The 24,341-nt window shown below is 40.4% G+C and overlaps 1 protein-coding gene across 1 annotated transcript; it reads right to left on the reverse strand.

Moving 5' to 3' along the window:
• Positions 1 to 1,541: 1,541 nt before the first annotated feature.
• Positions 1,542 to 3,961, reverse strand: LOC124613511. The gene is made up of 3 exons (XM_047142220.1): positions 3,459 to 3,961; positions 1,649 to 1,757; positions 1,542 to 1,601 (listed from the first exon to the last, which is right to left on the reverse strand). Exons 1-3 carry the CDS (start codon positions 3,959 to 3,961, stop codon positions 1,542 to 1,544), a joined length of 672 nt encoding a protein of 223 aa, XP_046998176.1.
• Positions 3,962 to 24,341: the final 20,380 nt, after the last annotated feature.

Below are 24,341 nucleotides of genomic sequence, written 5' to 3' on the forward strand. Positions count from 1 at the left end.
TCTGTACATATAATGACTTAATTAATTCACTTTCTGCCATGGTGGATGGGATGTCATATACTGTCACTTCCAGCTGATGCTTCCTAGGTGGCTCATATAACATTTATTTATTTAGCTCCAAATTTTGTTACATCTTCCTGATTTCCTCTCTTTCAATTATGACCACATTGTTCGCTGTCTTCATTTTATTGATTCTTATCTTTTGTTTCTTCAGGTCATTACTCTGTCAGACATGTCTACATTCTTTGCATCTTTCCTGTCCTTGGATTTGTTGAATAGTGTGCTACATTGCTTGGCTTTTGTGGCCTCAATCTTTGGTTTTGTGTTGACTGTTTGAATGAGCACAGCAATGGCTGCCACATTAGAAAATGAACGGAAGTCTTTTTCTTGTTTTCTGCCCTATGCCTGGAATTTTCTTTTTCACATTTTTCTATATGTCCAATCAGTTAAGCATGTGATTTTACTCAATGAGTGAGTTTGTATTTCAACTTTAACACTTTTGTGGCAGCACTCATGTATACGTACGGATGCTGCTGTTACTGGCGCCCTTGCTGTCTTCTCAGTCACTAATGTCACACACCTCCTCTGTGGCCAAAGCCAATGCCCCAGTGGCTGGCAGAGTGACAGCTGGTGCTGGTGTTGCTGCTGATGTAAGCTGCACTTCACTTGACCTGAACGCTGACACTTCACAATCCAGTGTGGTGCAATGCACCACAGACCAAAGAGAATGACTGTTACACACAAACAAATATTTGAAGAGTACTGATATGTCTTTTCTTATTACAATAAAGTCCACGAGGACTACAGTCATTCACAGCAGAATTGATACCATCACATGCACTCACTAACTGAACACGAACATTAGTGGATTCCGTTTTTCACTGCAAATACGCAATATGAACAGATTAGACACTAAGCCACTACCAAAATGTTGGCCATCTAGCATATTCAGGTTCTTGAGAAAGGTAAATTTCTATCACAGACACCTACTGCATACTGCCAACATTCAGCTTCCGGTAACTCAGTCCTTCACTGCCAAAGACAAATCTGGGAAAAAGGCAGTCCCATGGACATCCCACATGCTGCATGCTTTTGATGACTTTAAACAGTGCTTCCAACAAGCTGTCACTCTCCTGGAGGAGGAGGAGATTAGTGTTTAACATCTCGTCGGCAACGAGGTCATTAGAGACGGAGCGCAAGCTCGGGTGAGGGAAGGATGGGGAAGGAAATCGGCCGTGCCCTTTCAAAGGAACCATCCCGGCATTTGCCTGAAGCGATTTAGGGAAATCACGGAAAACCTAAATCAGGAGGGCCAGAGACGGGATTGAACCATCGTTCTCCCGAATGCGAGTCCAGTGTGCTAACCACTGCGCCACCTCGCTCGGTGTCACTCTCCTGCTACCATATCATCAGGCTCACCTTGTTATTACATCCAACATAAAAAACACTGCCATCATAGCTGTTCTCCAGCAAGCTCATGTAGACCTCCACCCCTTCCACTTCTTCTCAAAAAATCTTTCAGTTTCTAAAAAAAAAAGTGATCAGCATATGGCCAGTAGCTCTGGATGGCCCATGAGGCCATCAAGTTCTTCCCAGAAGACCTAGAAGGATGACAACTAACCTTATTTACCAATCACCATCTGCTGACAGAGTCAATTGCCAACCTGTCCTCCAACTGCTTGATGCAGAGGTTCAGACAATTACACTTTATTTCCCAGTTCACCACCAACACATGCCTTGTGAACGGTGCTGACAACCTTTTCACAGACTAATAAAATTTTCTCAGCCTTCCAGCCGCATCAGGTGGTTAAAATCCCATGAGCTTCTGACCGAGCTCTCCTCAGTCATTGTCAAGAGGTATGAATGACTGCTGTGTTGCCATGGCCACGTCGGTACGTAGCCGCACTGCTGGCTGTGATGTCACTAGTGCTCTCTTCCTCACCATATATGGTAATGCTTTCATCCAGCGTCCATCGCGCCCATTTTAACCTCGCAATGGCTGGGTCCCAGGCTGTGCTGAGCTGCAAACCACCGTCCTTGTTGATGGTGTTTTCAGAGGTTTTTATTTCAATAGCTTCTTTTATGATGCTATCATAAAATCCCTTCATCCTCATAACGACAGATGTTTCATTGAATAGAATTTGGTGTCCATTTTCTAAGGCATGTTCTGCCATGGCTGATTTCCTGGATAACACTCCAGGTGTTCTAAGCCCTAGATCGTCTGTCACATGCTTCATGAGCTGTTGAATTTTGCTGGGGGCCTGAACACCAATTAAATATTATATCTCTTCAGGAGCCAGCTAATCTTTCCCAACACTCTACCACAGAAAGGCAAAAACACAAGTTTCTTGCTTTCGTCTTCGGTACTGTTCCCTTCTCTGTTGCTGTGTTTCTTGTGTGACACCTGTCCGTGGCTGTACCTGTTTTCCCAGAAGACTTTTCAGAAGTGGCTCAGTTCTAGCGGCAGACTTTCAGCATCTGAGACAACTTTAGCATGATGGACGAGGATATCCAGAATGCCACATTTTTGTGAAAGATGGTGGTGGCTGAGAGCGTGCAGATATCAATCTGTGTGTGTCAGTTTCCTGTAGACACTGTTGCTGAGGTGCCCACTGGTTTTCCATCGAACGAGGACGTCAAGGAAGGGCAATGCACCATCTGTCTTGACTTCCATCATAAACTTGATGTGGCCATGAATGCTGTTCAGGTGTTCTAAGAATTCTACCAGTTTCTCACAACCATGGGGCCAAATGATAGAAGTGTCTTCGACATAATGATAAGAGCAACTTGGCGTAGCTCGAGCTGTGTCCAAGGCAATGTCTTCAAATTTTTCTGTAAAAAGGTTGGCTATAGATGGAGCTAATGGGCTTCCCATAGCCACGCCGTCCAACTGGTCAAAATACTGACCACCATGTAGGAAATACAACAATGTCAACGTGTGCCTAAACAGTCCCACAACTGTGCTATCAAATAACTGAGAGAGGAGATCTATACAGTCTTTGACCGGAACGCGTGTAAACAGGGAGACCACATTGAAACCAGCCATTATATCTCCTTAACTAAGACAGAGTTGTTTAATTCTGTTGATAAAGTTGTCAGTGTATTTAATGTGATGCAGACAACGACCCAGATGTGATGCAAGGAGGCTGTCCAGGTGTTTTGCCAATCTGTAAGTGGATGACCCAATGGTGTTCACAATGGGACAAAGATGAGAACCCGCTTTGTGGATTTTTGGTGGTCCATAAAGTCTAGGTGGTCCTGGTGTCTGAGGGAGGAGATTCTTGATAGTGCCCTCTTCCAGTGTTGACTGTTTTAGAAGCTCTGATGTCTTTCTCATTATTCTTGATGTCAGGTCCCGTGGCAGTTTCCAGTATGTATCCTCTTCAAGAATCAACAGAATTTTGGCATTGTAGTCAACTTTATTCAGAATGACAGATGTGTTGCCCTTGTCAACTGACAGAACCACGACGAGGGAGTCATTGCGGAGTGTGTGAAAACCATTGCGTTCAGCCCTAGTCAAGTTAGACCTCAGTGGTTTAGATTTTGAAATGATACAACAAATTTTGCCATGAATTTTGTCTACACTCTCACTAGGAATCTTGCAGATTGCTTGTTTAACCCCACTTATGATGTCACAGATAGGGATGCTCCGAGGTGCTGGTGCGAAGTTAAGACCTTTCTTAAGTGCCGAAATGGCACCCGCATCGATCTCTTTCTCTGTCATGTTGATGACAGTTCGTTCTGTTGATTTTCTTTCTGCACTGCATTGTTGTTGAGATAGCTGTGTGAACTTCCCTTTCTGTACCTCTGTGGTCTTCTTTTGTGATGACACCTGTTGTGCTGTGGTGGCCACATCAATCCACTCCCAATCTACTTCCAAGAGTACTTCTGTCAGTTGCAGATGGATAGCCAGCAGCTCATGACTGTTTAAATCCAGCTGCCTCTTAGTGAAGTGTAACATTTCCCACAGTAGGGCAGAGCTGGAATGACGATAGATTTTTCTGGCTGCCGAGGTGCTGATGTGATGACTTACCACGGAAAATCGGGGAATCTTGTTCTCATTTCAACAGCATAGCAAGAAGGCTAGAGAGCTTAACAGTTTAGCCTCCTTAACATGCAGGTTCCCTAGGCATTTAATGCTGTGCCACGTTTCCTCCCCATAGAGGTAAGTCATGTATGAATGCAAGGTTCCGTGGTGATATGAATTAATAAAATTTTCTTGGGCTTCCAGCCATGTCAGATGGTTAAAATCCCACGAGCTTTCGACCGAGATCTCCTCAATCATTCACAAGTGGTAAGAATGACTGCTGTGTCACCATGGCCGCATCATTACATAGCCGTACTGCTGGCTGTGACGTCACTAGTGCTCTCTTCCTCGCAATATAGGGTAATGTTTTCATCCCGCGTCCGTCGCACCTGTTTTAACCTCAAAAGGGCCAGGTCCCAGGCTGTGCTAAGCTGCAAACCACTGTCCTTGTTGATGGTGTCTTCAGAGGTTTTTATTTCAATAGCTTCTTTTATGATGCTATCCCAAAATCCCTTCATCCTCATAATAACAGGTGTTTCGTTAAATAGAATTCGATGTCCATTTTCTAAGGCGTGAACCTGGTGTATAGGCTGCCATGCATGATAGGCATGTTGTGAGGGAACAGTATCAGCCTGCCAAATCAACCTGCTTTGCATGGTGGCCTACATTTCAGGGTTAGAAAACAGTTTTCTGCGCCCCGATATGTAGGCTGCCCTGCATGACATGCATATTGTGTTGGAGTGTATCTGCCTGCTTCAATGACCTGCTTTACATTGGGCCTGTACATCAGGAGAAATAAATGATCTTCAAGCCCCTGATATGTAGTATGCTTTGCATACAGACATGTTGTGACGATAGTATCCACCTGCTTTACTGAAAAGTTCTGCATGGGTGTCATGTGCCAATGAGCATGACTGTGAACAAGTTGAGATGGATGGAGGAGGGGATGGACAGAGTGAGGGGAGGAGAAGATGGACAGAAAGAAGATGGAGGGGAAGGTGCATGAGGCACATGAAAGGTTTAGAGGGATGGTGGGCAGGTGAAAAAGGAAGAAGGGGAGGTGAGGATAGAAAGAGGGAGGGGGTAGAAGGATGTGGTTAGAGGGAGGGTGGAGGAAGATACAGTCAGAGATAGAGGGTGGAGGAAATGGACAAAGAGAGGGGAATGAGTAAATGAAGAGATGAAGAGAATGAAGAGGAAGAGATAGACAAATAGAAGTGGGAGGATGTGGTGGACAAACAAAGGGAGGAAGAGGTGGACCCAAAAGGGGGGGAGAAGGAGGTGTGTCCAGTTTGTGTGTCAAATACATATGTTGATGAAGCCACGGAGAAAAGGCTAGTATGAAATTAAAATACAAAATGCTTGATAGTACTGTTTACAGCAGTCTTTATATTGTTCCAGCATGTTATATCACTACTTTATTGCCTCCACTGTCCTTTTTCTCATGTTGATTCTGTGCTATAATCTGACAAAACATGAACTGTCTCATCCCGAGCTTTCAATAAAGACACCACAATGTTGAGGTTCTCCAAAAAGATGTAGTGAATTGCTCTTTTCTTTTTTGTTGAAAAAATCTCCACTGTGGAATGATTTTTATCTTCTGACATGTTTCCATTTTTGGAATGAAGTGCTTATCATTCTGGCTATGAACTGCAGTTAACACTGCTCTTATGGAAGCTGTATGTTTTTCGATAATATCTAGTCAACTAGCTATACATGTCTGCAGGCTTAATCAAAGCCCAATAGTTCAGAAGCAATTGTGTTCTTTCATTCCTCCAAGGGCACAGGATCATTAGATGTGTGATGTTTACTGATTTGCATCAGTATTACTCCTTGTTGTTCAGGCCAGAAAGATAATTACCAGCTAAGATAATGTCATCATTTTCTGAGGAAGCCACAGGTTGAGAACGAGTGCCAGCCACTTGGCATACACTGTCTACATACTTGCATATGTTCCACTTGGCATACACTGTCTACATACTTGCATATGTTCCATTTTAAACTCGAATTGGCACATGAGCACAAATAGTTATAGATGCAAGTTTTGCAGTTGGGACACTTCAATTTTCAAGTGCATTCCACTTGAGTGTCTTTGACCAAAGGAACTTCCATGACTTCTGAGTCAGATGGCACTTTCCAACCAGTGTTCTCCTCTACAATGAGGTCCTTGCTTGTTTCTGCAGTTGATTTTTTGCCTGACGATGGATATCTTCCATCTTGCTGGTGAGTTCTCCTTTGGTCATCACTATTATTTGGTCCTTCAATTTGTCTTTGACAAAAGACACAAGTGCAAGAAAGAGCTCTCTCCATATGCCTAACATGCTTCATTTCCAACCAGACGTATTTCAAAGTATAATGTATTCTTTCCATATGCTTATTTGTGTTCAGTCTGGCACGCAATCTGTAGCAATGTGTGTTATGAAAGTGTGTTATGAACATAGTTCTTCTGAAAGTATGCCCTACACTCTGCTGTATGTAAATCACATTCTACATTTGCTATTACAGTAGGTAGCATAAATTGAAATGCAGCAATATTTGTCTGCTGTAACAATGTCCTCAGGATATTGTACACCCCAGCATGTTCCTCTCAACCTCTTACTTTAATGGTTATGTTTCTCCTCCAGGCCTTGCCTACATGCCATGTATTATAGAACCGAATTTTCCAAGCTTCCATCAAAAGCTTCCATGCATTAAAGAAAGTTTCTGCCATCTCTGACATTCAATGAAATGCCTCCAGCCTTAGCTTTTGCACAGTCAAAAATAGGGACACTACTTGTGGATTGTTTCTGTTTGATATGAGGAAGGCACATTGAAATCCTTGCCTCATATCATCCAACACCAGTAATCTGTCAGCATGAAATCATAATTTTTGAGTACATTTGTCCTATCTATACTAATGCAGCCATTCCCATACCTCAATATTTCTCCCTGATCATTGTTCATTATGTTGTTATTGTTGTGGTCTTCAGTCCAGAGACTGGTTTGATGCAGCTCTCCATGTTACTCTATCCTGTGCAAACTTCTTCATCTCCCAGTACCTACTGCAACCTACATCCTTCTGAATCTGTTTAGTGTATTCATCTCTTGGTCCCCCTCTACAATTTTTACCCTCCACGCTACCCTCCAATACTAAACTGGTGATCCCTTGATGCCTCAGAGTAATACCTATCAACTGATCCCTTCTTCTAGTCAAGTTGTGCCACAAATTTCTCTTCTCTCCAATTCTATTCAGTATCTCCTCATTAGTTATGTGATCTACCCATCTAATCTTCAGCATTCTTCTGTAGCACCACGTTTCAAAAGCTTCTATTCTCTTCTTGTCTAAACTATTTATCATCCACGTTTCACTTCCATACATGGCTACACTCCATACAAATACTTTCAGAAATGACTTCATGACACTTAAATCTATACTCGATGTTAACAAATTCCTCTTCTTCAGAAATGTTTTCCTCGCCATTGCCAGTCTGCATTTTATATCCTCTCTACTTCAACCATCATCAGTTATTTTGCTCCCCAAATAGCAAAACTCATTTACTACTTTAAGTGTCTCATTTCCTAATCTAATTCCCTCAGCATCGCCCGACTTAATTCGACTACTTTCCATTATCCTCGTTTTGCTTTTGTTGATGTTCATCTTATACCCTCCTTTCAAGACACTGTCCATTCCATTCAACTGCTCTTCCAAGTCCTTTGCTGTCTCTGACAGAATTACAATGTCATCGGTGAACCTCAAAGATTTTAGTACTTCTCCATGGATTTTAATACCTACTCCAAACTTTTCTTTTGTTTCCTTTACTGCTTGCTCAATATACAGATTGAATAACATCAGGGATAGGCTACAACCCTGTCTCATTCCTTTCCCAACCACTGCTTCCCTTTCATTCCCCTCAACTCTTATAACTGCCATCTGGTTTCTGTACAAATTGTAAATAGCCTTTTGCTCCCTGCATTTTACCCCTGAAATCTTCAAAATTTGAAAGAGAGTATTCCAGTCAACATTGTCAAAGGCTTTCTCTAAGTTTACAAATGCTAGAAACGTAGGTTTGCCTTTCCTTAATCTATTTTCTAAGATAAGTCGTAGGGTCAGTATTGCCTCACATGTTCCAACATTTCTATGGAATTCAAACTGATCTTCCCCAAGGTCAGCTTCTACCAGTTTTTCCATTCAACTGTAAAGAATTCGTGTTAGTATTTTCCAGCTATGTCTTATTAAACTGATAGTTCGGTAATTTTCACATCTGTCAACACCTGCTTTCTTTGGAATTGGAATTATTATGTTCTTCTTGAAGTCTGAGGGTATTTTGCCTGTCTCATACATCTTGCTTACTAGATGGTAGAGTTTTGTTAGGGCTGCCTCTCCCAAGGCTGTCAGTAGTTCTAATGGAATGTTGTCTACTCCCGGGGCCTTGTTTTGACTTAGGTCTGTCAGTGCTCTGTCAAACTCTTCACGCAGTATCATATCTCCTATTTTATCTTCATCTACATTCTCTTCCATTTCCATAATACTGTCTTCAAGAACATTGCCCTTGTATAGGCCCTCTATATACTCCTTCCACCGTTCTGCTTTCCCTTCTTTGCTTAGAACTGGGTTTCCATCTGAGCTCTTGATATTCATGCAAGTGGTTCTCTTTCCTCCAAAGGTCTCTTTAATTTTCCTGTGGGCAGTATCTATTTTACCCCTAGTGATATGCACCTCCACATCCTTACATTTTTCCTCTAGCCATCCCTGCTTAGCCATTTTGCACTTCCTATCGATCTCATTTTTGAGACCTTTATATTCCTTTTTGCCTGCTTCATTTACTGCATTTTTGTATTTTCTCCTTTCATCAATTAGATTCAACATCTCTTCTGTTATCCAAGAATTTCTACTAACCCTCGTCTTTTTACCTACTTGATCCTCTGCTGCCATCACTATTTCATCTCTCAAAGCAATCCATTCTTCTTCTTCTGTATTTCTTTCCCCCATTATTGTCAATTGTTCCCTAATGCTCTTCCTGAAACTCTGTACAACCTCTGGTTTAGTCAGTTTATCCAGGTCCCATCTCCTCAATTTCCCACCTTTTTGTAGTTTCGTCAGTTTTAATCTTCAGTTCATAACCAATAGATTGTGGTCAGAGTCCACATCTGCCCCTGGAAATGTCTTACAATTTAAAACCTGGTTCCTGAATCTCTGTCTTACTATTATATAATCTATCTGAGACTTTCCAGTATCTCCAGGCTTCTTCCACGTATACAACCTACTTTCATGATTCTTGAACCAAGTGTTAGCTATGATCAAGTTATGCTCTGTGCAAAATTCTACCAGGCGGCTCCTCTTTCATTTCTTCCCCCAGTCCACATTCACCTACTACATTTCCTTCTCTCCCTTTTCCTACTATTGAATTCCAGTCACCCATGACTATTAAATTTTCGCCTCCCTTCACTATCTGAATAATTTCTTTTATCTCAACATACATTTCATCAATCTCTTTGTCATCTGTGGAGCTAGTTGGCATATAAACTTGTACTACTGTAGTAGTTGTGGGCTTCGTATCTATCTTGGCCACATTAATGAGTTCACTATGCTATTTGTAGTAGCTTACCCACATTCCTATTTTCCTGTTCATTGTTAAATCTACTCCTGCATTACCCCTATTTGATTTGGTATTTATAACCCTGTATTCACTGTGACCAGAAGTCTTGTTCCTCCTGCCACTGACCTTCACTAATTCCCACTATATCTAACTTTAACCTATCCATTTCCCTTTTTAAATTTTCTAACCTACCTGCCCGATTAAGGGATCTGACATTCCATGCTCCGATCCGTAGAACGTCAGTTTTCTTTCTCCTGATAACAACGTCCTCCTGAGTAGTCCCCGCCCGGAGATCCAAATGGGGGACTATTTTACCTCCGGAATATTTTACCCAAGAGGACACCATCATCATTTAATCATACAGTATAGCTGCATGCCCTTGGGAAAAATTACGGCTGTAGTTTCCCCTTGCTTTCAGCCATTCACAGTACCAGCACAGCAAGGCTGCTTTGGTTAGTGTTACAAGGCCAGATCAGTCAATCATCCAGACTGTAGCCCCTGCAACTACTGAAAAGGCTGCTGCCCCTCTTCAGGAACCACACATTTGTCTGGCCTCTCAACAGATACCCCTCCATTGTGGTTGTACCTATGGTACGGCTATCTGTATTGCTGAGGCACACAAGCCTCCCCACCAACGGCAAGGTCCATGGTTCATTGGGGGGGGGGGGGGGGGGTGTTCATTACAACTAACACAAAATCTGTGCTTTCAGTTTCAGCTGTAATAGTGCACCCATCCATCTATGTTGGTAGTATTATTTTGATGCCTAGCCAATGCAGAGCATTGGTTGTAGCAACACTCAACGTTATAGAAATCTTGTCTTGTTAACACTTGAATTCTTTCAGGCTGAGAGTCAGAAACTGAATCTCGTATTTCACCTAGTGTTGCTCAGAAGGGGGTTTCACTGGCGATATCCACAGCTGTACTTCTCTTTTCAGTCAGTTGCAAATGACATGTATCATGTGTGTGACCAACGTGAGCAGATAAAAATTTGACACATTATGATATACAGTATCTATGGCATGAGTGACCTTTATTTTTGCTGGACAGTTACGAATTTTATTGCTGCCTGTAATTTGATTAGTGTAATGCCTTTACTTTGAGACACAAAATTTCTTGATTGATGACAGTTAATTTGTTGGTTTCAGATTCCATGGATCATTTCACACAATACATCATAATTATGTTGAATAAGCCATTTTACATTCACATCCCAAATTAAATTGTAAATATGACTACATGCTGAACATTTATGGTTTTTTTTTTTTTTTTTTTAAGTATACAGATGTGAGGTAATTCCTACCTACCACCTTTTACAAATTACAATAACACAAATCCTTGTTTTCAAATTTTACTTTGCTGTCTGTCAGACATTTTATATCACTGGGTAAGTGAACAAACATTTTTGTTGCACCATTGTGCACCCCTTTTTGTGCTAAAGACAAACTTAGTTTGGAGTAATGAATGTCATTTTTCCTTTTGGTATTGTATAGTATTATAATTATATACAACATTGTTCCTTTTCAGTCTCAGTGGATTATTTACTACAAATTTTATGAGGGAATGCATATATTGTGAAGCATTAGTCAAAATACCTGCCTGCTTACACAGATGTCTACAAGATGATTGTTGGTTTTACTTTGCTGTCTGTCAGACATTTTATATCACTGGGTAAGTGAACAAACATTTTTGTTGCACCATTGTGCACCCCTTTTTGTGCTAAAGACAAACTTAGTTTGGAGTAATGAATCTCATTTTTCCTTTTGGTATTGTATAGTATTATAATTATATACAACATTGTTCCTTTTCAGTCTCAGTGGATTATTTACTACAAATTTTATGAGGGAATGCATATATTGTGAAGCATTAGTCAAAATACCTGCCTGCTTACACAGATGTCTACAAGATGATTGTTGGTGAGCATCACATATTATTTTTACAGCATGGTTTTCAGCAACAAAGACTTTCTTTCTTAAAGATGAGTAACCCCAAATCATTATTTCATATGCATTACAGAATGAAAAATGCAAAATATATCAACTTAGGGATTTGACTCTGACCAAGATTTGAAATGACTCTAAGGGCAAATGTGGCTGAACTGAACTGGTTTAGGAGTTCCAAAATGTGATTTTTCCAATTTAAATTCTCACTGGTATGGCCACCTAAGAATTTTAAAGGTTCCACCCTACTTATTATTTCCTCACTATGTGACGCACTTATCACTGTGTAACAATCCAGCCTATTCCGGATCACTATACGCCAGGATGGGTGAAATAAATTATGACAGAACAGGTAGATTCACACTGAGATGTTCAGTGAAGCAGTAATACCATAGACAGATGTTTATTCAAGAAGCCTTATACAGCACTCCAGCCCATCTCAGAGTCACACTGTGTGCATGCAAGTGCAGCTGACTGTGGAATGTACTGATGCCCCAATCACGCCTTTGACACCTTTGTCCTGCGTAATGATAGCTGCTGCTGCAGTGGCAGTGGGTTGCAAGCTGCAAAGAGAAGTGTGGGCTGTCAAAGCCCTCTGGAGTCTTGTCAGTTAAGCACCCCAATGCATATTCACTTTCCCTATGTCATGCACTTATGTGCATTAGCCAGTGATAAATGTCCTGATGCTGAGCAATGATGCCCCAGTCACCTCCTAGGAGTAGGCCAGGATGGTGTCCAAAGTCATAACTCCCACAGTTGCCACACTACAGGTATGGGGTGCCTCGTGCTGGAAGTCAGTGAGTTAATCAGTGGCAGTTGGTCAACCAAATTCCATCACCAATAGTGGGTCGTGGTTTCTCTGAAACTCAAAAGCCTGTCATTCACTCCAGTTCAAGTTTGTAGAGAGAATTATGGCACAGCTGAATTCTTTCAGCTTTTAAGACAGATTATTTACACCCTTGCAGCTACACTTCTGACAAGGTCCTACTGAAGAAAGAGTAAGTTTGCTTCATTGTACATGTCGTATCAGATTTTCCTATCTTGCTGAGCCGCAAGCAGATGTTGCTCGACCAAGTTGAATTTTCAATGGGTGAGTTTCTTGGTAACACTCAAGTGCCAAAGTTATAAAAAATTACTTCACTCTTGGTTACACTGTGTTAGCTGTTCCATGTACTCCACTGTTAACAGCTGTCACAAACTCTTGTCTGCCCCGAGTGTTTTGTCATAATGTCAACAACTGCATCCAGTGGTTTACCCAATTAGCATGTCAGCCAGCCTGTCCTCCATTGACTGTCCATGGCTGCAATTAAACTTCAAAAAATATACAATTCATGTGCCATACTTTTTCAGAGTGCAACAATTGGTTTAGTACTTAGATAAGCAGAAATGAATATACTGTGTCTTTTTAAAATTGAGGGTGACTCCATTTGCAGAGAACTAGTCAATAATACTGTTAAGAACATTGTTCACTATTTCTTTTGTTTCTGTATGTATGATTAGAGTGATTACAATACTAGTGTCATTTATAAATTGAATTAATTCTGCTCGTTGTATGTTAGATGATAGATTGTTTACATACGAGGGCCGTTCAGAAAGTAACCTCCGGTTGATTTAAAAAAATACACCAAGTTAAATAAAAATATTTTAATATATACATCTTACAACTACATCTTTGCACTATTTTTCTACATAGTCTCCATAGCGATTGAGGCACTTATCGTATCTCTTCACAAGCTTTGAAATTCCTTCTGCATAAAAATCACCCGCTTGTGCCTGGAGCCAGCCTGTGACCGCATCTTTGAGCTCTTCGTTGTCATCAAACCGCTGTGACCCGAGCCATTTCTTCAAATGCATGAAGAGGTGATAATCACTTGGCGCCAGGTCTGGGCTGTAAGGTGGATGGTTGATAACGTCCCACTTGAAGGACTCAAGAAGGGCCGTTGTTCTGTCATTTTACCTGGATGATAAATGGGGCTGTTCTCACCCAAGTGCCAACAAAAAATTGTTAAACTGAAGAGGTACATGACTTGCAGTATTAAAGAAACTTTTGCAATTTATAAGAGTACCTATACAACTTTACTTATTGGAAGATCAAAATTTTATGCACTACAGCCTAAGTGGGTAGTTCCACACCCACCTAGAGATCTCTATTTATGTGTGTACTGTGTGAATTTTGAACTTGGTGTGGTAACTTTGAAGAACTTACTGGAGCATGTGACATATGACACCTTGTTTGGGCATGTGAAGTCATTAGTAGTCTGTGACATAAAGTGAGAGACTTGTTTCTTTCAAGATTGTGGTGATTGCCCTGTAAAGGGAGAACTGTCTTTACAAACACTTGTCCTGGAAGATGTAGCAGATAACTCTGCAGAAATTACATATAATAATAATAATAATAATAATTTTATTGTCTTTAAGCCATTACAGCAATAGACAAAGTCATACATATAATACAATACAGTACAGTACATGCTATAGAAGAACAGAATTGTTAAAAACTTTACAGTTTAATATCACAGGTCATGAAATCCTTTACATTGTAGAATGGGTTTACAACTAACCAGTCATAAAGTGTTTGTTTGTATTGTTGCTCTGGTAAATTTTGTATACCTTGTGGAAGTTTGTTAAATAATTTGTGGCCCATAAGTTCATAACTGTTGACTGATTTTGACAGTCTGTGGTAGGGCATATAGATAGAGCTGTTTGTCCTAGTGCTGTAACAATGTATATTTGCCCTGCGTTTTACTTTAGGTAAGTTCTTTTTTGTGTAGATTAAAACATAATAAATATATAGGTTTATTACTGTCATGATTTTTTGTTGAGTAAACAAAGGTTTACAATGAGCCTTGTATGGTGAGCCTGTAATTATCCTAATAGCTTTCTTTTGCAGCAGTAGTATATCATGCACACAAGTGGAGTTTCCCCATAAAATAATGCCACAGGATATGATGCTTTGGAAAAATGAGTAGTAAGATACTCTAACATAATTTTTAGGTACACAGTGCATTAATCGCCTTAACAAATAGATTACCCTAGACAATTTACAGCTAATATACTTAATATGTGGATTCCAAGAAAGTTTATCATCCAAATATACCCCAAAAATTTAACACAACTAGGATCATCTGATGGAAACTTGTCCTTTAAACTAAATACCATCTGCTGAGTTTTGCTTTCATTAAGCAAGAACCCATTTGCTTTAAACCAGAGTGAAGCTTGCTCAATTGTCTCTGTAACACATGTTTTAAGGCTATTAAGATCATTACTGCTGTTCAGAAATGTTGTATCATCAGCATAGAGTACTGTTCTGGATTTGATAAATGATGGCAGGTCATTTATCATTATTAGGAAAAGGAAAGGGCCCAGCACGGATCCCTGCGGAACACCTACCTCAACTTGTTCTATACTGGACATTTCTTTCCCAACACAGACGGCTTGCTTACGGTTTTGTAAATATGATCTTAATAGCTTAAGGCTGTTACCTTTAACACCGTAAAAGTCCATTTTTTCGAGTATCAGTGTATGTTCTACACAGTCCAAGGCTTTGCTTAGGTCACAAAAAGTCACCTGGGCAAAGCATTTATCTTCAAATACTTGATGGATGTATTTAACAACATTGTCTATGGCATCAATGGTTGACAGGTTTTTCCTAAAGCCATACTGTGATCCACTTATTAATCCTATGTTATCAAAGTAAACAGATAATTGTTGGTAAATTATGCATTCTAGAACTTTTGAGAAAACTGGGACTATGGATATTGGCCTGTAACTAGAGACAGAATTTTTATCTCCTTTTTTATGTACTGGAACTACCCTAGACAGTTTAAGCTCATCAGGGAAAAAACCTTCCAGTATACACTTGTTTATACAATATGTTAGGGGGTACACTATACAGTCTATTACTTTCTTAAGCATGTTACAAGACAGGTCATATATGTCTACACTGTCTGATGATTTGAACTGCTTCACTATTCTTAACACAAAACCAGGTGAGACCTCAGAAAAATTGAAGGTACTTGTGTTTTTTGATGACCTAGCAATATTTTTTGACAGTAGCTGTGATGAACTGATTTCAGGTTTAATTATAGCACTTCCTACTTCCTCAACTGATTTAATAAAAAAGTCATTAAATTCCTGGGGAGAGATACTAATTTTGTCACTTCTTTTATCTTTGGCGACACTATTTATTAGAGTCCATGCTGCTTTGCACTTATTGGTGGATTTCTCAATACTTCTGAGATTGTGTGCTTGTTTGGCTTCCACAATTGCTTTTTTGTACTCATTCCTAGATCTAACATAGGCTAGTTTAGCATGGTTGGTTTTCAGATTTTTATAAATATTGTACAACAACATAACTTGATTTTTCATAGTAGACAGCTGTTTTGTGTACCATGTATTTTGTCTATTTGGAACTTTTGCTTTTAGGACTCTGTCAGTTACTTTGCATTTCTTTATTGGTATGCAGTCATTAAAGTGTCCAAAAAATGCTTTGAGAAACCTATCAAATAGTACCTTTGCTGGCAGATAATTGCTTAGAGTATGATGTGTCTCATCATAACACAGGCCAAACCAATCTCTGTTAGAAAGGGACGTACGAAACCTGTCAATTTTCTCATCTGTGACTGGTCTAGTGACCACAACTTCTGGGACAAACTTATTTACATAACTCTTATCAAGAGGGAACCTACTTGTATAATTTAAAGATACTGAATCATGATCAGAATACGGAAATACTGTCACAAAACATGATTCTTCTGTTGTTTTAAAATTTACAAAAATATTGTCAAGACATGCATGTTCTCTTGTAGGTTTGTTATTGACTGAATGTAAGTTGCACTGTCTTAGTAGGTTTTGGAGTTCAGTGACAGTACGTGACATGGGAGGAAAATAAACTAATTAAGAAAACTGTTTCCTTTGACAGTTTCATTGATGAACTTGGTAAATGGTCAGTGAAAGCAGTAACACACCAGCATCTGAAGAAATTGCAACAACAACACATTGCAGAAGTGAAAAAGTGTGTACAGGCTGAAAAACTATGTTTAGTTCTTCACTGTGATTTTGCTGAGAACTGGTCTGTATCCTCCCACACTTTTTACAGGAGTGACATATTTTCAATACAAGACCACAAGTGTTGCAGTTATAAGTGATGGTACAGGACATGAGTCAGCACGTGCTTTGCTAGCAATGGAAAAACTCTCCAACTGCAAACAGGGGCAGAGAAGACCATCATTATTTCTGATGGTGCTCCTCATCATTTTAAAAATCATTACCAGCTGTTTGAAGTGAGTAAGTCGCTTGTGCCAACTGACTGGGTATACAGTGTTACTGGTCATGGGAAGGGGCCTTGTGATGGTGTAAGAGGCCTGCTGAAGCATCATGCTACAAAACATAATCTTTCCAGACCAAATCAGCTGCAATTCAGAATGCTGAGGATTTTATGAGAGTTGTGAAATCTTGCACATACACAGCTCTCATTCTTCTGCCCAAAGAGGAAATCGAAGAATTCCATGAGCGGGGAAAAAAAACAAGAATGATCCAAACAAACTACACCTGTGAAAGGAATTCAGAAGACACGTCTTTTGGACTGAAAGTGATGGGAAAACTCATATTGCATGCACTTTAAAGAGCAAGAAAGAATAAATTTTGTTCTTTCAGCCAACACCTCAGAAACAGCAGGATAATATTCAGATTCACAATCTGAGAAAGGAGATATTTGTGGTGTGTGTGTGTGTATGACTGTGACTGAGATTATGGGCACCAGTTATGAGCTATACGAAATTGTAGTGAACTTTATGCTACTACATGGACCAGCTGCTGGATATAGGTTTCCAGCTGAAGGACAGCAACAATGCCATCAGTGCTCACTTCCTGTTCACAATGTTTAGAAGACTGTAAGTGCTCCAGATCCTATTGTTTCAACAGGAAGGCATCACTCTATATCAAAGGAAGATAATGAAGCAGTGGAACACATTTTTAGTTCATTGACTGGCTAATTTCAGAAAAAATAAAGTTTACAGAAGTTGTATAAATTGAAACCTTTAAGTCTTTGGACCTTTCACATACATTTGGAACCATTTAAAATGCTTGCAAGAAGACTCTCTTAATCATCTTTCAAAACTAAAATTATGTTAAACAAGGCTAGGTTCTGATTTCTATGAGCCTGTTATGTGATAATGTGGTAATAAAACAGGTTTTATGTATGGCAAAAATTTCAATTGTTTATAAAACCTGTTCGCCCTAAAAGTGGAAGCTCCCCTTTTCAGGGAATGTAGAACTATATAGTACCAATTCATAGGAAAAAATAAAAGTTTTATGGATTGTCATTTTTGAGGAAAAAAAAAAAAAAAAAAAAAAAAAAAAGAGAAGTCCTGCGGTAATGGAGTACTGACAGTGAGTCAAGAGTCTGGTGTGCCTGCACCTCAGTTGGTGCTCTGCACATTAGGTGGTCAGACAGAGATGGTCGTTCTGGAACTTGACAGGGACAGAAGGATTGGTTCAGCAGCTCATCAGACAACAAAGCAGCCCTATTTAGGATAGATCTGCTTTCCTTAATCCAGGGAGGGGCCTAGAAAAGATGGCCTAAACATAGCCTGTCGTAGCTCAGTGCAACTGGCAAACCGCAGTCACTTATTCACCAAAATCTGCAGTCGAAAAAATAATTATTAAACACTTTATGACTGATACACGGAAAGTCCGAGCTTTACTGGATAATGACCATAATCAATGAACAGAGAAAAAGACAGCACTTATTGCTAGAGAGTTGGCTAGATATAACATCAACATCGCTGCCCTAAGTGAAACACATCTTAGTGACTCCAGAGAGCTGTGTGAACAGCTCGGAGGTTACACCTACTACTGGAGTGGGAAACTATCTACTAAAAGGGTGGAAAGTGGCATAGGCTTTGACATATGCAATAAACTGGCATGTTCATTGATGGAACTTCCAAAAGGCATCAACGACAGAATTGTAACACTCAGACTTCAACTAACATCTAAGAAATACATTCACCTGATCAGTGTCTACCCACCTACACTGCCATCTCCTGATAAAGAGCAGTAGAAGTTCTAACAAGATCTCCAATACGTACTTCAGGGCATTCCTTCTGCGGATAAAGTCCTGTTGCTCGGAGGTTTCAATGCTCGTGTTGGTAGCAATTTCAATGCCTGGAATGGAGTCATTGGTCGCCATGGAATTGGAAAATGCAACTCAATGGTCTTGATCTTTTAACTTTATGTGCTGAATTTGAACTCTGTTTGATAAATACATATTTTCAGATGGCCGATAAATATAAAGCGGCGTGGATGCACCCAAGATCTAAGCACTGGCACCTTGTAAATTACACTACTGGCCATTAAAATTGCTACACCACGAAGATGACGTGCTACAGATGTGAAATTTAACCAACAGGAAGAAGATGCTGTGATATGCAAATGATTAGCTTTTCAGAGCATTCACACAAGGTTGGTGCTGGTGGCAACACCTACAATGTGGTGACATGAGGAAAGTTTCCAACCGATTTCTCATTAACAAACAGCAGTTGACCGGCGTTGCCTGGTGAAATGTTGTTGTGATGCCTTGTGTAAGGAGGAGAAATGTGTACCATCACGTTTCCGACTTTGATAAAGATTGGATTGTAGCCTATCGCTATTGTGGTTTATCGTATTGTGACATTGCTACTCGCATTGGTTGAGATACAATGACTGTTAGCAGAATATGGAATCGGTGGGTTCAGGAGGGTAATATGGAACACCGTGCTGGATCCAAATGGCCTCGTATCACTAGCAGTTGAGATGACAGGCATCTTATCTGCATGGCTGTAATGGATCGTGCAGCCATGTCTCGATCCCTGAGTCAACAGATGGGGACGTTTGCAAGACAACAACCATCTGCATGAACAGTTTGACAATGTTTGCAGCAGCATGGACTATCAGCTGGGAGACCATGGCTGCAGTTACCCTTGACGCTGCATCACAGACAGGAGCACCTGCGATGGTGTACTCAATGATGAACCTGGGTGCACAAATGCCAAAACGTCATTTTTTTGGATGAATCCAGGTTCTGTTTACAGCATCATGCTGGTCGCATCCGTGTTTGGGGACATCACGGTGAACGCACATTGGAAGCGTGTATTTGTCATCGCCATACTGGCGTATCACCCAGCGTGATGGTATGGGGTGCCATTGGTTACATGTCTTGGTCACCTCTTGTTCGCATTGATGGCACTTTGAACAGTGGACATTACATTTCAGATGTGTTACGGCCCATGGCTCTACCCTTCATTCGATCCCTGCGAAACCCTACATTTCAGCAGGATAATGCACAACCGCATGTTGCAGGTCCTGTACGGGCCTTTTTGGATACAGAAAATGTTCAGCCGGTGCCCTGGCCAGCACATTCTCCAGATCTCTCACCAATTGAAAACGTCTGATCAATGGTGGCCGACCATCTGGCTCGTCACAATACGCGTCACTACTCTTGATGAACTGTGGTATTGTGTTGAAGCTGCATGGGCAGCTGTACCTGTACACGCCATCCAAGCTCTGTTTGACTCAATGCTCAGGCGTATCAAGGCTGTTATTATGGCCAGAGGTGGTTGTTCTGGGTACTGATCTCTCAGGATCTATGCACCCAAAAATGTGAAAATATAATCACATGTCAGTTCTAGTATAATATATTTGTCCAATGAATACCCATTTATCATCTGCATTTCTTCTTGGTGTAGCAATTTTAATGGCCAGTAGTGTATGTCATCGTACGGATAAAAGATCTTGGTGAGGTACTGATCACATATGCTATGAGAGGTGTTCAGGGTTGGACAGACCATCGACTTGTGAGGTTCAAATTAAACATAGCTTTGAAAGCACCACGATGATCATCATACAAAATACCATCAAAATTATCCTGCAGGATCTTGGTCCATGATCAGACTATGAGAGCAAAACTGGACGATGCATTCAGTTCTGATGGACTTTCAATATCCGAGTCTGCCCCTGTAGTTGAGCACTGGATTGTTTATGCTACCAAACTGCACAAATGTGCCACAGAAGTCTTGGGAAAACCTCAGAAAAAGAACCAAGATTGTTTGATGATTCAGATGCAGAGATCAATAAGCTTGTTAATGATTTCAGAGCATCTCTTCACAGTCCTGATCTTGACAACCATAAAGTAGCACACTACAACCTGAAAGCGAAGGTATGCACCCTCAAAGACAAATGTTGGCTGAATAAAGTCAATGAAATGCAATCATAGGCTGACACAAACCATACAGGCAGATTCTTCAAGTGCCTGAAAATTATCTTTGGTTCAAAATCGAGGAAAATAGCACCTGTTTATGACAAAGATAAAACCTGTCAGCTGACGCAAGAGAGTGATATCTTTGCTTGGTGCGCAGAACTTTTTGATGACATTCTTAATCCCAACCATCAGATGACTGATATTCCATATAGAGAATAACTTGATGGCCTGCCAGTCGACAAACAAGTTGCTGATGCCCCTTCATTCAGTGAATTCATTTCAGCATTGGCTAAGCTGAAAAATAACAAATCAGCAGGATTAGAACTTTATAGATATGGTGGACCAAACATTATGAACCCACTGTTTGTTCTAATTTCAAAGATTTGCAAGTGTGAAATAATCCCACAAGAATTGGAAAGATGCCTGCATTTTCAAGATTTACAAAGGCAATGGTGACATTTCTGACTGCAGTTCTCACAGGAGAATCTCTCTTCTCTCAGCAGCAGGGAAAGTCCTGGCTCACATGCTCAACAACCGGCTAACACACCTTGCAGAAAAAGTGCTACCAGAGACCCAGTGTGGCTTTTGACCGAACAGAGGCACAGCAGAAGCCATATTAGTTGTCAAAAAAATGCAAGAGAAAAGCTTACAGCAACATCAGCCTCTGTTCATGTGCTTCGTAGACCTGGAAAAAGCATTTGACTGAGTCCCACAGGAAGCTCTCTGGATTATACTAAAGAAAACCGGCTGCCCTGACAAAATTATTAACTTGATTAGACAGTTTCATGACAACATGATGGCAAAAATCCGCATTAAAAACGAGCTTTCAGACCAGTTTCCTGTGTCATGCTGTGTAAAACAAGGCTGTGTACTGGCTCCCACTCTTCTCACTTTATTTCATAGCTGTTATGAGAGACGCAACCAAAGCCTGCAGTGGTCAAATGGGTCTTGACTAGAAAACAGATAAAAGTGTCTTCAACATCTCTCGCCTCAGAACAAAATGTCGCGTAAATAAAATATCTCTCTTAGAAATTCTTTACGCAGATGATGTATGCATGATAGCCAATTCTCCTGAATCTCTCCAAACACACATGAACCTGCTAAATGACTCCTCCAGAAGATTTGTTTAGTCATAATCATCACCAAGAGGCAAGTCCTTCAACAACCACTTAGGGGTTCCAATACAGACGACTGCAGTATTAAGTTGGACAACAAACATTTGGAAAACGTGTCACACTTTAAATATGTAGGTAGCCAAATTAGAAGCGACAACAGCCTGACAACAGAAACTGCAGTTCGTATAGTCAATGCAGCCTCAGCTTTTGGTAAACTGAATCACCAAGTATGGAAATCACATGATCTCAGACTACAAGCTAAGACTGCAGTCTACAAAGCAATAATATTACCAGCTTTACGCTACACCTCAGAAACCTGGTGCTGTTATAAATCTGACATTAGGAGGCTAGACATCTTTCATCTTGACTGTCTGAGATCAATTCTCCGCATGAAATGGGAAGACCCTGTTCCAAACATGGAGATTTTGTGTCACATAAAACTGCCTGACATTGAAGCTCTCTTAATGAAACACCAACTGAGATGGAGTGGCCATATCATACACATGGATGACAGTAGACTTCCCAAAGTGGTACTCTACTGAGAGCTCTCGTGTGGAAAGCAGCAGCAAGGTGGCCAACACCTGTGATATAAAGACACCATCAAACGCCACCTCACAGTCTGTGGCATTCGGAGCAAATGTTGGGAAGAGCTTGCATTGCACTGATCATAGTGGTGCTCAACTGTACACAAGAGTGTGGAACAACTGGAGCATATCCGCCTAAAGAACCTGGATTACAAATGAAAGCTCCACAAATCTAAGCCCAAGCCCAATTACATCTATACATATAACTTCACAGGGCAACTGTATTGCACTTTGTGCAACCGGATCTTCAAAGTAAAGCTCAGTTTTGCAAGCCACATCCGAGCCCACCACAATACGGATTAAACGACTGATGGAGTCACTGTCGCCGGACACATTGAGGAGGACATGACTACTTTTGTTCGGTGCTGACCCGGCGCACAACTTTAGTACTGCCATGTTGTTCCACTTACCTCAGTGCTAAATAAATGTATATTCAACACCTAAGTGTGTTATTATTGCTATTGTGTTGGCATAGGAGCATTGCCTTAAGGGGACATTGTATGTCCTACGCTGCCAATGTTAAATTATCAAATTTTGTGATCCATTATCTTGGAAACTTTTTAAGACACCAACTTAAAATTTTCCATAATTATTGAATGCACCTTTCTAGATACGCTGAAATGGAATTATTATTAAAATTGTATTGTGCGGCATGTTTTTTTTTTTTCAAACACTCAATTTTTTGACAGAATTTTGCAAATAAATGAACATAAAAACAAAACAACTCAGGATATTTTAATTATCCTACTTCCATATGTGTTGAACCTTACACTTGGCATGCTGTGAACATTTCATGTCTCTACCAGCAGTACTTTTTAAGAAAACAGGTCATTTATTGCAAAAAAATGTAGTTCAGAGATATTGAGGTTTAAAACTTTTTTTATTACAAATTCTTATACAGGCTTACATTTCTACGTCTTTTATGCACTAGAATTGCCCTGGCCCATAGTCTATGTCTTCTTCAGTGTCGCAACAGCCCAGTGCTTGCCTCCTTCTTTTCTTTCTTGCTTCTTTTGTCATTTGCTGAGCAGCTAACTCTGCTTCATGTACACGAAGTTCATCCAGTTCCCACAGTCCTTTAGCTGTGTTCTGTCCAAATCTTACCCCTAATTTCTCCAGAACCTTAAGTCTTTCATAGTTTCCACCATTAAAAGTTATTACAGCATCAGACACTGCTAACCTTACAGTCATAAGGCCAACAAATACATTTTTAGGCAAACGGCACCACACAACATTATTGAAGGACTCATTCACATTCTGGGTCTTCCCATGTAAACACTTCTTTAGTAGCTCAGGGTTTGCCAAATCTCTGTAAATAGGTTTGATTGCCTCTGTTACTGCCAAAGGAAGAGAATGTTTATGTGTAAATTCATGAAGGGTTCCAGAAAATTCAGCTTCCCTATATTTACACCAAGTGTTTGGTGGAAGTGGACACAAAGCATGACATGGCTTTCCATCGGTTGATATTCAATGCAAGAAAGTGCTCCACACAGTTCTTTTCACCTTCTCTAAATTGTCACAGTTATCTCTAATGGTCTCCCCATAATATTCCTGTAATTCATCAATTACTTTGTATGTTAGTCTTCCAGCACATTTTATTGTCCTCCCATCAGACAGTTTTGTGTTACCCAGCTTGGTTTTCAGGTTACACAGACATTTTCCCATCCTTTTCTTGACATGTCCTAAACATTCAAGTTTTTGTATAGGAACATCATATGGCTTACTGTTTTGTACTGCAATCAAAGCCTTTCTGTCTCCATCACCTACGTAATTCACTTATCTGACACCTCTCTCCTTCTGTGAACACTGGAAAATGTTAACTGCTCCTTTTACCTCCATTCCTCCACCTGTGCCATCATAATTTTT

This window comes from Schistocerca americana, chromosome 4 (assembly GCF_021461395.2).
Source record: "Schistocerca americana isolate TAMUIC-IGC-003095 chromosome 4, iqSchAmer2.1, whole genome shotgun sequence".
In the NCBI taxonomy this organism is placed as follows: domain Eukaryota; kingdom Metazoa; phylum Arthropoda; class Insecta; order Orthoptera; family Acrididae; genus Schistocerca; species Schistocerca americana.

Coding starts and splice junctions, on each gene's coding strand:
- LOC124613511 (XM_047142220.1), bottom strand. CDS start 3,961: ATGTTACACTTCACTAAGAGGCAGCTGGATTTAAACAGTCATGAGCTG. Junction 1,758..3,458: donor GACTCCCTCGTCGTGGTTCT/GTCAGTTGACAA, acceptor GTCTGTGAAAAG/GTTGTCAGCACCGTTCACAA. Junction 1,602..1,648: donor ACAGGTTGGCAATTGACTCT/GTCAGCAGATGG, acceptor TCATCCTTCTAG/GTCTTCTGGGAAGAACTTGA.